The sequence below is a fragment of the Cheilinus undulatus genome, linkage group 22 (genome assembly GCF_018320785.1).
Source record: "Cheilinus undulatus linkage group 22, ASM1832078v1, whole genome shotgun sequence".
NCBI lineage: Eukaryota > Metazoa > Chordata > Actinopteri > Labriformes > Labridae > Cheilinus > Cheilinus undulatus.
The window spans coordinates 25,570,313-25,582,240 of NC_054886.1; the positions used below are offsets into that span (position 1 = coordinate 25,570,313).

Sequence of the window (11,928 nt, forward strand, 5' to 3'; positions counted from 1 at the left end):
ACCACAGAGCCAGCTTTTTTCACCAGTTTGTTCAGACGCCTTGTCTGTCACCTTGTAAACAAATAAAGCAAAGTAACACTTCAACATACAACACATACTTCAACATTTTGGCAAATTCGTCCATTGCCATAATCCCTATAGTTTTAGTAATAGGTTCGTTACCTTCAGTTGTCGGTGCAAACTGTTTTTAGATCGGCCACTACCGAGTTCGGACCTGCTGTGCCAACTTAATGTAAGCAGACGGTATTCCGGTTTTCCCTCATCAAACTCATCAAATACACACTCCAACAACTCCAAAACGCTCTCGTGGACAAGTTGTGATCTGCACATTCAACACGCTACGAAATAATAACGTATAATTACGTAACATTACGACGCAGGAAGCAAAGACTCTGAACTATTTCTTGATCAAACCACTGGGTGGAGTGACACAGTGCAGCAGCCATGCCTGGAGTGTAGTTCCGGCTTTGCATTTCGCTTTAAAACATCTTCGTCTCGTAATGTTCCATGATTATTTCATAGCGTGGTGAATGTACAGGTCACAACTTGTCCACGAGAGCGTTTTGGAGTTGTTGGATCGTGTATTTGATGAGTCTGATGAGGGAAAACCGGAATACCGTCTGCTTACATTGAGTTGGCATAGCAGGTCCGAGCTCGGCAGCGGCAGATGTAAAAACAGCTTGCACCAACAAATGAAGGTAACAAACCTATTACTAAGACTATAGGAATTATGGCAATGGACGAATTTGCCAAAATGTTGAAGTATCTCTTTAATACTAATTTGTTACAATGTGTGCTTGGAACTGCTCTGTAGCCTTAGTTTAGACACTTATGATGGCTATCAAATCAGTGCCAATGTTCTGAACAATTTTTAGGGATTTCAAAGGTGGACTGCTTGCCAGTAAATACAGGCAGTATTTGTTTTTTGTTGTATAATCATCCTTGATTCAGAGGGGATGTTAAAAATTTACAGGACATAAATAAAGATCCCTCCAGCAGCTAGAAAAATCATACCAGCCTGGAAGAGATCCCTGAGAGGCTCATTTTCCAACATGCTGTGGCTCTTTTTACTCTTCTGTGGCCTGACTTTGGCCCAGGATGACTCCAACTCCTCCGGCACTTCATGCTCCCCTGCATGTGATCTCCCGAAAGAGTTTGACGCCATCAAGGAAAAACTTGTCTCTTTGGAGACCAGGCTGAACGACATGGAAACCATGAAGAGACAAGGTAAAATGAAACATTGCATGTTTTCATACGTGACCGGCACATTCTGTCACTTCACAGATGCATATGTCATAACTATTGATCACACTGATGATGTTTACCAGAGAAAATGGGATATTTTTACTAATAAGTAATTTTGACTTTTTCTCTTGAAGCTGAAAATGCAAAGGTGATCTTCAGTGCTGCAACAGGAGGAGGAGGCTCACGCATCGGACCTTTCAGCGAAGCATCCATCTTGGTCTACAGAACCGTCTTCACAAACATCGGTGACGCCTACAACGAAACCTCAGGTACCTACAGGATGACAGATTTAAGGTGGAAAATGACAGGATTTGATCTGTTTTTCTGCTCCTGAATCTGAGCTGTCTGTTCAACCATTATTCTGGTATCTCTACAGGTGTTTTCACCGCTCCTGTCGCAGGTGTTTATTATTTCAGCTTCTCTTACCATGCTGGAGGAGCACATGGAACACGTCTGGCTCTCCTCAAGAACTCCAGGACGATCATCATGAGCGGTGATCAACAATCACAAGCTGACAAAACTGGTAATGGAGGGAACACGGTGTTTCTGCAGCTGCAGCAGGGAGACCAGGTCCACATGCAGATGGCTGCAGACACTCAAGTTTGGGGATCTGACTACCACACCACTTTCAGTGCGTTTTTGGTCTCTCAAATGTAAGACTGGTCACTGAATTTACTTCACCACTATGTTTCAAAATAAATGAAAATCAGTGCCATTACTTACACCTAGCTTTAAAGAGTCTGGTCTTGTGTCTCTTCTTTATTCAGCTCCAGGCTGAAACTCTGTTTCAAATGAAAGCAGAAATAACTGTTATAGTTATAAACCATTATTGGTCAAGGGTCACTCAGAACGTTGATGTTCTAATCAGAAAGCACAACCTTCAATAGCTGTCTAACAGTCCAGTAGACTTTGGTAAAGAGAACGTATCTGTGACCACACAGCAAATGTTGGAATAAAGTTTCTGTAAATGTGAAAAAAATAAGATTTATATTTCAATGGATTCAGATCATCAAATATATTTTTCAATTTAATAATTATTCCCCTCCCTGCAGGCCTGCCCAAAGCCTGCCTAAAAAGCTCAGTAAATGGGCCCACAGTTTTGCCCCTTTCAATGCATTCTTGACACTCTTTTTCCCCATTTGACCCTTTAATGACAGTTTTTCTTTAAATCGTGTTTTACCACCTTGTGGCCAGTTTTCACCCGTTTTTCCCTCCCTTGACATCTTTTTACACTTTTAAGCACATTTTCACCACTTTTGGGCCAATTCTAATCCATTTTCCCTTTTTGTAACCCAATTATCAACTTTATCCCCTTTTAACCACTTCTTCTGTTGATATCTGCCATTAATTTGGCTTTTTTTTGCCACTTTTAACCCCCTTTCTTACCCATTTTCACCACTTTTCCTGCTCTTTTCCCTCTTTTAAGTACATTTTCCTGCCAACTTAAGTCTCCTTTTGACCCACATCACACCCCCTTCACCTGCTGATTTTGGCCTCTTTCTGAGCCATTTTCACATTTTTTTTCCCATGTTTATTTTAAGCCCTTATATTTAATGTAATAACAATTAATAATAATTAATTAGCAACCGTCCCTGATCTGTGTTACAACTGTGCCCAGGTTTGGGGTCAGTTGCAACATCTGAATTCCTCTAGTCAAATAAATATTGTGATTAATATGACATACATAGCCATCTTTAAAGAGTATGGGTAATAAGCAGACAGATGTAAGTTTAATATGTAAAGATTTGGTGTGCCTAGTCCAAATAGTGTCTGAGTAACTGAGAGTAATGTTAAAAGTGTTGCAATTGTCCCCAGTCTCCCCTAACTGTTATTAACCTCAGTTTATGGAAAGCAGCATTCAGTTTTTAAAAAAGATCTTAGAATCATGGTGCCATCTACATAAATCTAGAACAGATAAGAAAAAGTCATTGACATCTATCAGTCTGGAAAAGTTAAACAGCCATTTTAAGGGCTTTTCTAAGGTGAAAGCCATTATCCACAAGGGGGAAAACTTGGAATAGCAGAAAACCTTCCTAAGATTGGCCATGAGGAACCAAGAACAACATCTAAAGACCTGCCAGCCTCACTTGGCTCAATGAAGGTCAGAGTTCATGATTCAACAATAAAAAAGAGGCGGCATAAATCGCCCAGGGTGGCACAGCCAGTTGTCAGGTTTAGGAGGCAATGACTTTTATACATAAGATCAGGTTGTTGTGGATTTGTTTCCTTTTGATAAATAAAATCATCTCCATACTTGTACCTTTAAAGATGACGCCCATGACCTAACATGAACCACTGTGTGACGTAACTTCACATTTTCTCAATATGAAAGCACATGAGGGCCAAACAGGTTGTTGATGGGATCATTTGAGGACATGATTGTTTATCGACTGTTATGTCATTGCTGGGTACTGATTCCTGGTTTGCTCAGATGGGGTGTTTCCCTGGTGAGGTCTTTGGTTCATATCTGTGTAGACAAGGTTATTAGCAGAGGCTATTATATGATTATAAGCTGTAGTATCTTTAAGAATCATTTCATTCATAACAGGATTTACAAGATTTCAAGGAAGAAGATTAATGAAGCACACATGAACATTTCTCTGCTATATCAAAGGTTAACTGAGAGCCTGTAAACAGATCTAGCATGGATTTCTTCTTACAAAATCATCCTTGACTCAAAGAGGATGTTAAAAGTTTACAGGTAACAAATAAATATAAGCCAAAAGAATAAAATCATCCCGAAGCAGATAACTGAGACTCTTCATTTCATCATGCTGTGGCTTGTTTTGCTCTTCTGCGGCGCCGCTTTAGCCCAAGATGTCACCAACGCCACTGTGGTGGAGAGATGTAGTCCTGACATGTGTGATCTCCTGAAACAGTTTGGTGCCATGTCAGAGAAACTCAGCGCTGTGGAGACAAAGCTACAGGACAATGTGACCAGGCTACAGGCCAGCGAGGCTAAGCTGAGGAAGGCTGAGAGCAGTATAAGTAACCTGAGAGTAAAGCTCTGGGACAGTGACACCAGGCTGAGCAACAGTGAGATCAGACTACAGGCCAGCGAGGCCCAGGTCCTGGAGCTCAAAAACAAAGGTACACCAAAATGTTATATATGTAGTGGTTTTATTGACCCGACATGTTGGCTACAGTTATTTCTACAGCATGCTCCTTCAGCTCAGTGGAGGACTCATGCTGTCTGAGGAGTAGGGGTGAACATACCATAAAGGCACCATTGCACAAACACTTGTTAAACATTTCAAGTTAAAAACTCAGAGACTCTGACTAAGATAAACTTTATGAGGAAACGTGCTACATATGGGTGATGAAACTACCCTTGGTCAGCACCACAGAGCGACACATTTATAGTAATAATAACAGCTAAAACCTCCTCAGCCTGATCATGTTAAACTACTAAACATCCAAAACTGGCAGCTTCCTCTGTGAGAAACAATGGGTGCTGTCAAACAACCAAGATACAGCTGCCACTACAAGAAAATAATCAGTTAAGTGCATCACAATCTATGAGGTCAAAATGACTAGACAGGATCAATATTTCTTTGTCAGTAACATTTAATTTAAAATACAGGCTCTTTTAGGCAAAGTTAGGGGCCAGCAGCATTGGGACTCTTCATTCAGTATATGAAGTTATACATATATTAAAAAGTTCCTCTAGAACACTGATCATCAACTGGCGGCCTGGGGGCCACATCAGGCCCTGAAAGCATCCTGTCTGGCCCCCGAAAGATCATTCAATCCAGAGTATCCTTTGCTTTAAATATCTGCAGCTGTTAAATCCATCCCAATTAACATTGAAATAGTTTAAGAATGATTAACCATTTGACCTGTTCTTATAGACACTTACTGTCAAAATTAGAGGCTATCTAAAAAAGGGTTAAGGTTGGCAGAAGTGTTGCAAAAATTAGCAGAAAAAAGTTGTGAAAAGAAGTTAAAATGTGTCAAAAATGGTAAAGGAGGAAAAAAGGGGCAAAAGCTATCAACAATTGGTCACAAATGACAAAAATAGTGCAAGAAAGTAAAGAAAGGGGGTTAAAAAGTGGCAAAAATTGGAGAAAAGTGGCAAAAAATGATAATAGAGTGGCATAAAGGGGATAAAACATGCTGAAAACAGTGGTTTAAAGGGGATTAAAATCTTTCAAAAATTGGTTTAATGAGGCAAAAAGGGGCAAAAAGTATCAACAATTGGTTAAAAGTGGGGAAAATGGTTTTGAAGTTGCAAAAATTGTTGAAAAAATGTAAAAAAAAAAAAAAAAGTGATTAAAAAGTGGCAAAATAGAAGAAAAGTAGCAAAAATGGATAAAAAAAAAAGTGGCACAAAGGAGATAAAACATGCAGAAAGAGTGGTTTAAAAGGGTTGAAAATCATGGAAAAAATCAGTTAAAGAGGCAAAAAGTATCAAAAAAGGGTTAATAGTGTCAAAAATGGGTTAATATTGGTGCTAAATGACAATTAGGGAGGGCCCATTCTTTTGGATCTTCAGGGGTCCGGCCAATCCTGTTGTCAGGCCTGCTGCAGGGATAGATCTCACTGGTAATGACTAAAAATATCCTGTATGTTAAAGGAAAATACAAATACTACTGCAATAATATTTCAATCAGACCAAAATGTAAATTTAATTTTTTTGCATTTGAAAATTTTCCCCCAGAGTTTCTGTTGAGACTAAACCTGGCCCTTGTGTGAATGTACTTGATGACCCCTGCTATAGAAAGACCAAGTTCCATCTCTATGTATATGAGCTCTATCTCATATTGTTTCTGTAGAATTTTATGATTTAAAAATGATGGATGCTGCAACATTTATAGGATATTTTACTGATTAATATTCTCTTTTTTAACAGGGAAAGTCAAGATGATCTTCAGCGCAGCAGCAGCAACAGCAGCAGCAATAAGAGGAAACACACATGTTGGACCTTTTCTGGTTGAAACAACTCTAATCTACAGGACAGTGATCACAAACATCGGCAACGCCTACAATTCAGCCACAGGTCATGCTCACTTACCTTCAGATTGATTCAAATAAGCTGCAAAACTGTGGGTGTGAGGGGCCAGACTAAAAGAACAGATTCCTTGTGAATGTTTGTGAATCTCTCCATCTCTATTTTTCCCACAGGTGTCTTCACTGCCCCTGTTGCGGGCGTTTATTACTTCACCTTCTTTTATACTGCTGAAGGGGCACGCAGAGTTCATCTGATGCTCTACAAGAACAATTTGATGGTGGTCACTGCCAACGATCCTATGTCGTCTGACAACGATGATAACGGAGGAAACGCAGTGTATCTTCCGCTGGCAAGAGGAGACCGTGTTTATGTGCGCATGGGAGCAAATTCATATGTTTATGGGAACGGCTACCTGACGACCTTCAGTGGTTCTCTGATCACTGAACTGTAAGGATCAATACACCGATCCATCATGTATTTATTACAACTGTATGTAAAGTTTGATGCAAAAGTAAAGCGTTGATTGTCCAATAAAAAATCTGATAAAAATCTTTATCTCATGACTCCAAGAGTCTGTCTTATGATTATTGATAACTGCCCTGAACCGGGGTCTGAAATGAACCGTCTGACTTACCAAGCCAAGTTGGTGGGTACACACATCCTGTTGAATACAGCACAGCAAAGGCAAAGATATTTAATGTTCAAACTCTTAAGTTTGATGCCTGCAATGCATTCCAAAAAAGTTGGGACAGAGGCAGAATTAGACTGGGAAAGACGCAGACTGCTCAATAACACCTGGAACAATCCACATGTATACAGGTTAATTGGTAACATGTGATAGTATCATGACTGGGCATAAAATGATTTTTGCTGAAAGGCTCAGTCATTTACAATCAATAATAGTGAATACATGAGAAAAAGTCACACAGTTAAGGAACAACAGTCCACAATGTGCAGTTGCAAGACATTTTCATTGGAACTAATAGTCCTCAAGAGGAAAAAGACCTTCGAGGACAACAATCAGCATCACTAAGAGGTACTCACAGGTGAAACATACTGTGTACTTCCCTCTCAATAACGCCATTTTCTGGGATGTCCAGGGTTGATTCAGCAAGACAATGTGAGACAACATTCTATATGAGTTACAACTGCATGGCTTCACAATGAAAGAGGGCAGGGTCTAAACTGGTCTGCATGCAATCAAGATCTGCCTACCGTTAAAAAAATCGGGTACCTTATATATGTATATATATATATATATATATATATATATATATATATATATATACATACATATATATATATATATATATACATATATATATATATATATATATATATATATATATATATATATATATATACATATATATATATATATATATATATATACATATATATACACACACACAGTCATGGACGACAATATTGGCACCCCTGGAATTTTTCCAGAAAATACATCATTTCTCCCAGAAATTGTTGCAATCAACAGATGTTTTTGGTATACATGTGTTTATTGCCTTTATGTGCATTGGAACAACACAAAAAATCAGAAGAGAAAAGACAAAATGGACATAATTTTACACAAAACTCAAAATATGGGCTGGACAAAATTGTTGGCACCCTCAACTTAATATTTGGTTGCACAACCTCGGAAAAAATAACTGAAACCAATCGCTTCCTATAACCATCAACAAGCTTCTTACACCTCTCAACTGGAATTTTGGACCACTCTTCTTTTGTAAACTGCTCCAGGTCTCTCAGATTTGAAGGGTGCTTCTTCAACAGCAGTTTTGAGATCTCTCCATAGGTGTTCAATGGGATTTAGATCCAGACTCATTGCTGGCCACTTCAGAACTCTCCAGCAATTTGTCTCCAACCATTTCTTGATGCTTTTTGGGGTATGTTTCGGGTCGTTGTCCTGCTGGAACACCCATGACCTCTGATGCAGACCCAACTTTCTGACACTAGGCCCTACAGTGCGGCCCAAATTTTTTTGATAGTCTCAGATTTCATGATTCCTTGCACACAGTCAAGGCACCCAGTGCCAGAGGCAGCAAAATAACCCCAAAACATCTTTGAACCTCCACCATGTTTGACTGTAGGTACTGTGTTCTTTTCTTTGTAGGCCTCATTCTGTTTTCTGTAAACAGTAGAATGACGTGCTTTTCCAAAAAGCTCTACCTTAGTCTCATCTGTCCGCAAAATGTTCTCCCAGAAGGATTGAGGCTTACTCAGGTACATTTCTGTAAACACCAGTCTGGTTTTTTTATGGCTCTTTGTCTGCAGTGGGGTTCTCCTCAGTCTCCTGCCATAGCGCTTCATCTCATTCAGATTACGACCTATGGTCCGAGCTGACACTTTTGCACTCTGAGTCTGCAGGACAGTCTGAATTTGTGCGGAAGCTGACTGAGGATGTTTATCCACCATTCTAACTATCCTGCGTTGCATTCATTTGTCAGTTTTTCTCTTCCGTCCACGTTCAGGGAGATTAGCCACAGTTCCATGGGTTATAAACTTTTTGATTATATTACGCACAGTGGACAAAAGAATTTCAAGATCTCTGGAGATGGTCTTGAAACCTTAAGATTGTTAACATTTTTCCACAATTTCGCTTCTTAAGTCCTCAGACAATTCTCGTCTCCTCTTTCTCTTCTCCATGCTTGGTGTGACACACACAGGCACACAACACAAAGGTCGAGTCCACTTTTATACATTCTAACTGGCTTGAGGTGTGATTTTTATATTGCCAGCACCTGTTACTGCCACAGGTGAGTTTAAATGAGCATCACATGCTTGAAATAAAATGATTTACCCAGTTTTAAAAGGATGCCAATCATTTTGTCCGGCCCATTTTTTGAGTTATGTGTAAAATTATGTCAATTTTGGCTTTTTTCTTCTGATTTTTGTGTTATTCCAATGCACATGAAGGAAATAAACATGTGTAAACCAAAAACATTTGTAATTTCAGCAATTTCTGGGAGAAATGGTGTATTTTCTGGAAAAATTCCAAGGGTGCCAATATTTTCGTCCATGACTGTATATATATATTAGTGCAAGATGGCGCCGATTGACCGGCAGCTTTTTACAGCAGCTCTGAGGACTCTACAGAATTTTTCCTTGTTTATTCGTGTTTATTTTACTTCTTTTTTCTCTTCTTTGTTTGGTTGTGTTTCTAAAACTTCAGTGTAGCTGAGACAACAAGCACGGTGCTTCTAGTGCAACTCTTTAATCACTTTTTCAACTTTTTCTCCACGTCTGTGGGTCAGTGAGCGGCAATGGCCATTGTTTACAGCAGGGACCAGCTGTGTGGCCAGAGGAGAGGCCTGATGTCCCCCGCAAGTTGACAAGGAGGAGGTGGGGGTGCCACGCCGGGATCAAACGCCGCGACAGGGGGAGAGCTTATTGACCGATTCTTCCGTCCGTCATCATGGGGAATGTAAGATCTCTCCCCAATAAGATGAACCAGCTGGCGGCATTGACCAGGCATGATCACCAATTTCGCCGGTGCAGCATGCTGTTGTTTACGAAGACATGGCTGAGCATGCAGCACACAGACACGACCGTAACGCTGAAGGGATTTTCCCTATTATGGGCGGACCGGACAGAGAGGAGCGGTAAGAGGAAAGGAGGGGGGCTGGCGGTGTTTGTGAATGATAGATGGTGTAACTCCAGGTGCATCACTATTGTAGGAGTTGTAACTTTGCAAGGTACTGTGTCTTGAGGCTGTGGGTTAGCAAAGAGCACGGGGACAACTTCTGTATTACAGAAGAGTCTCTTTCTGAGGAACAAACTTCAGCAGCTGTGCCAGTAATGGAGGTAGAGTGTGGTACTGAAAGACTGGGTACCTTGTTCTGAGAGGCAGGGGCAGCTTCTACTTTTACCTCTAAGTCCTGTTGCATGATGGGAATCCATGATATGGTGTCAGCATTTGAGTGTTTCTTTCCATCCTTATGTATGATGGTCCATTGATAGGGATCCAACTCCATCACCCAATGACCTCGTCGTCCTGTGGGATCATGAGTGACATCCAGTTTCCGTAAACTGAGGAGTGGACGATGATCTGTCATGATAGTGAAAGGATTACAGCTCAAATAGTGTCTGAAGTGTCTGACAGACCAGATGATTGCCCAAAGTTGTTTGTCATAAGTGGACCATTTTTTCTCTGTGCGGGTCAGAACATGACTTGCATAAGCTATAACCCGTTCTGTGCCATTCTGAACCTGGGAGAGCACTGAACCTACTGCGAAGTTAGATGCATCTGTACTGGGAATAAATGGCTGATGGAAGTCTGGAAATGCTATTATTGGAGGGGTAGTTAGTGCATCTTTTAATGTCTGAAATGCAGCTGAGCACTTATCTGTCCATTCAAAGGTGAGATGTTTTTGTGTGAGTCTGTGAAGTGGAAGAGCAATGAAGGCATACTTGTACACAAAGCATCTATAGTAGGAACAAAGTCCCAAAAAGGCTTGTACCTCAGTAGGTGATGTTGGAATAGGCCACTCATAAATCTTTTGGCTGTTAGCTGGGTCTAGTCCAGTCCAGCACGTGAAACAATGTGTCCCATATACCTTACAGCTGGCTTACAAAAGTCACATTTCTTTAGGTTAAGTTCAAACCTGCTTCTCTGAATCTGTTGAGAATGTCTGTGAGGTTTTGTAGGTGATCCTCAAAATCATGTCCCATACAGAAGATGTCGTCCACATAAATTACACATGTTGTCCAGTGTAAGCCTCTTAACGCAAGCTCCATGAGTCGCTGAAATGTTGGTGGAGAGTTTTTCAGTCCCATGGGCATGACTTTGAACTGGTAAAGTCCATCACCTGTAGTGAATGCTGTCTTGGGTCTGTCTGCAGGATCCATCTCAACTTGCCAGTACCCACTTGACATATCCATAGTTGAGAAAAACTGAGAGCCAGACAGTGCATCCAAACTGTCAACAACTCTGGGGAGGGGGTGTGCATCAGTGATGGTGACTGAGTTCAGTTTCCTGAAATCGACATAAAATCTGTATGTGCCGTCTTTCTTTCTAACCATAACAACTGGGCTGGCCCAGGGGCTTGTGCTGTCCTCAATCAGATCCTGAGCTTTGAGCTCCTCCACTTGACGACAGATTTCAGCTTTCATAGAGAGAGAAGTTCGATAAGCTCTTTGTGAGATCGGGGTGTCACAGCTTGTTTCGATTTTGTGTGTGACCAGATGAGTCCTTTCAAAATCAGTTGGGTGTTGACTGAAAACATCTGAGAAAGAGGTTAAAGTGTCTTTCAGTTTCTTTTGTTGTACACCTGTAAGATCAGAGATTTGAAATGTCAGGGAGTACAGGCTGTGGAGCAGTCAAGGGTATCTGAATGTTTACATTACAAACAGAACTTTCCATCACAATGTAATCATCATTGCTGCAACCTGATGTTGCATGAAAAGTTCCTATCTGAGTACCACAGTGTAATGTAACGCCATCACTGGATGGATTGGCCACTTTGACATGGATGAAACCTTGGTTAGCTGTTGTTACAGTCCATGCAAAACCAGTGACTGAATTATTAGCGTAATGTGGTTCAAACACACCTGCATAGTCGTGTGGTATCAGTCCTTTAAGTGGCACATCGAGTTTTGCTGTGATGACCATCTCTGACATAGCTGGAACATTAACTGTACAAGAAACTGTGCCATCGGATTGCTTAGGAGCATACTGGTGTGGGCTAACAAGAGGAACTTCCTTATCATCCACAGTG

The 11,928-nt window shown here is 40.7% G+C and overlaps 2 protein-coding genes across 3 annotated transcripts; both read left to right on the forward strand.

Moving 5' to 3' along the window:
- Nucleotides 1–431: 431 nt before the first annotated feature.
- Nucleotides 432–1,973, forward strand: LOC121504544 (complement C1q-like protein 4). 2 transcript variants are annotated; one of them, XM_041779414.1, is made up of 4 exons: nt 432–698; nt 1,098–1,227; nt 1,380–1,514; nt 1,622–1,973. In XM_041779414.1, exons 1-4 carry the CDS (start codon nt 531–533, stop codon nt 1,900–1,902), a joined length of 714 nt encoding a protein of 237 aa, XP_041635348.1. In that variant the 5' UTR covers nt 432–530; the 3' UTR covers nt 1,903–1,973. The 2 variants fall into 2 exon arrangements, with proteins under 2 accessions (XP_041635348.1, XP_041635349.1); XM_041779415.1 differs by having other exon boundaries at nt 557–698; nt 974–1,227.
- Nucleotides 1,974–4,016: 2,043 nt separating this feature from the next.
- On the forward strand, nt 4,017–6,712 carry LOC121504301 (complement C1q-like protein 2). The gene is made up of 3 exons (XM_041779013.1): nt 4,017–4,335; nt 6,098–6,244; nt 6,370–6,712. Exons 1-3 carry the CDS (start codon nt 4,017–4,019, stop codon nt 6,645–6,647), a joined length of 744 nt encoding a protein of 247 aa, XP_041634947.1. The 3' UTR covers nt 6,648–6,712.
- Nucleotides 6,713–11,928: the final 5,216 nt, after the last annotated feature.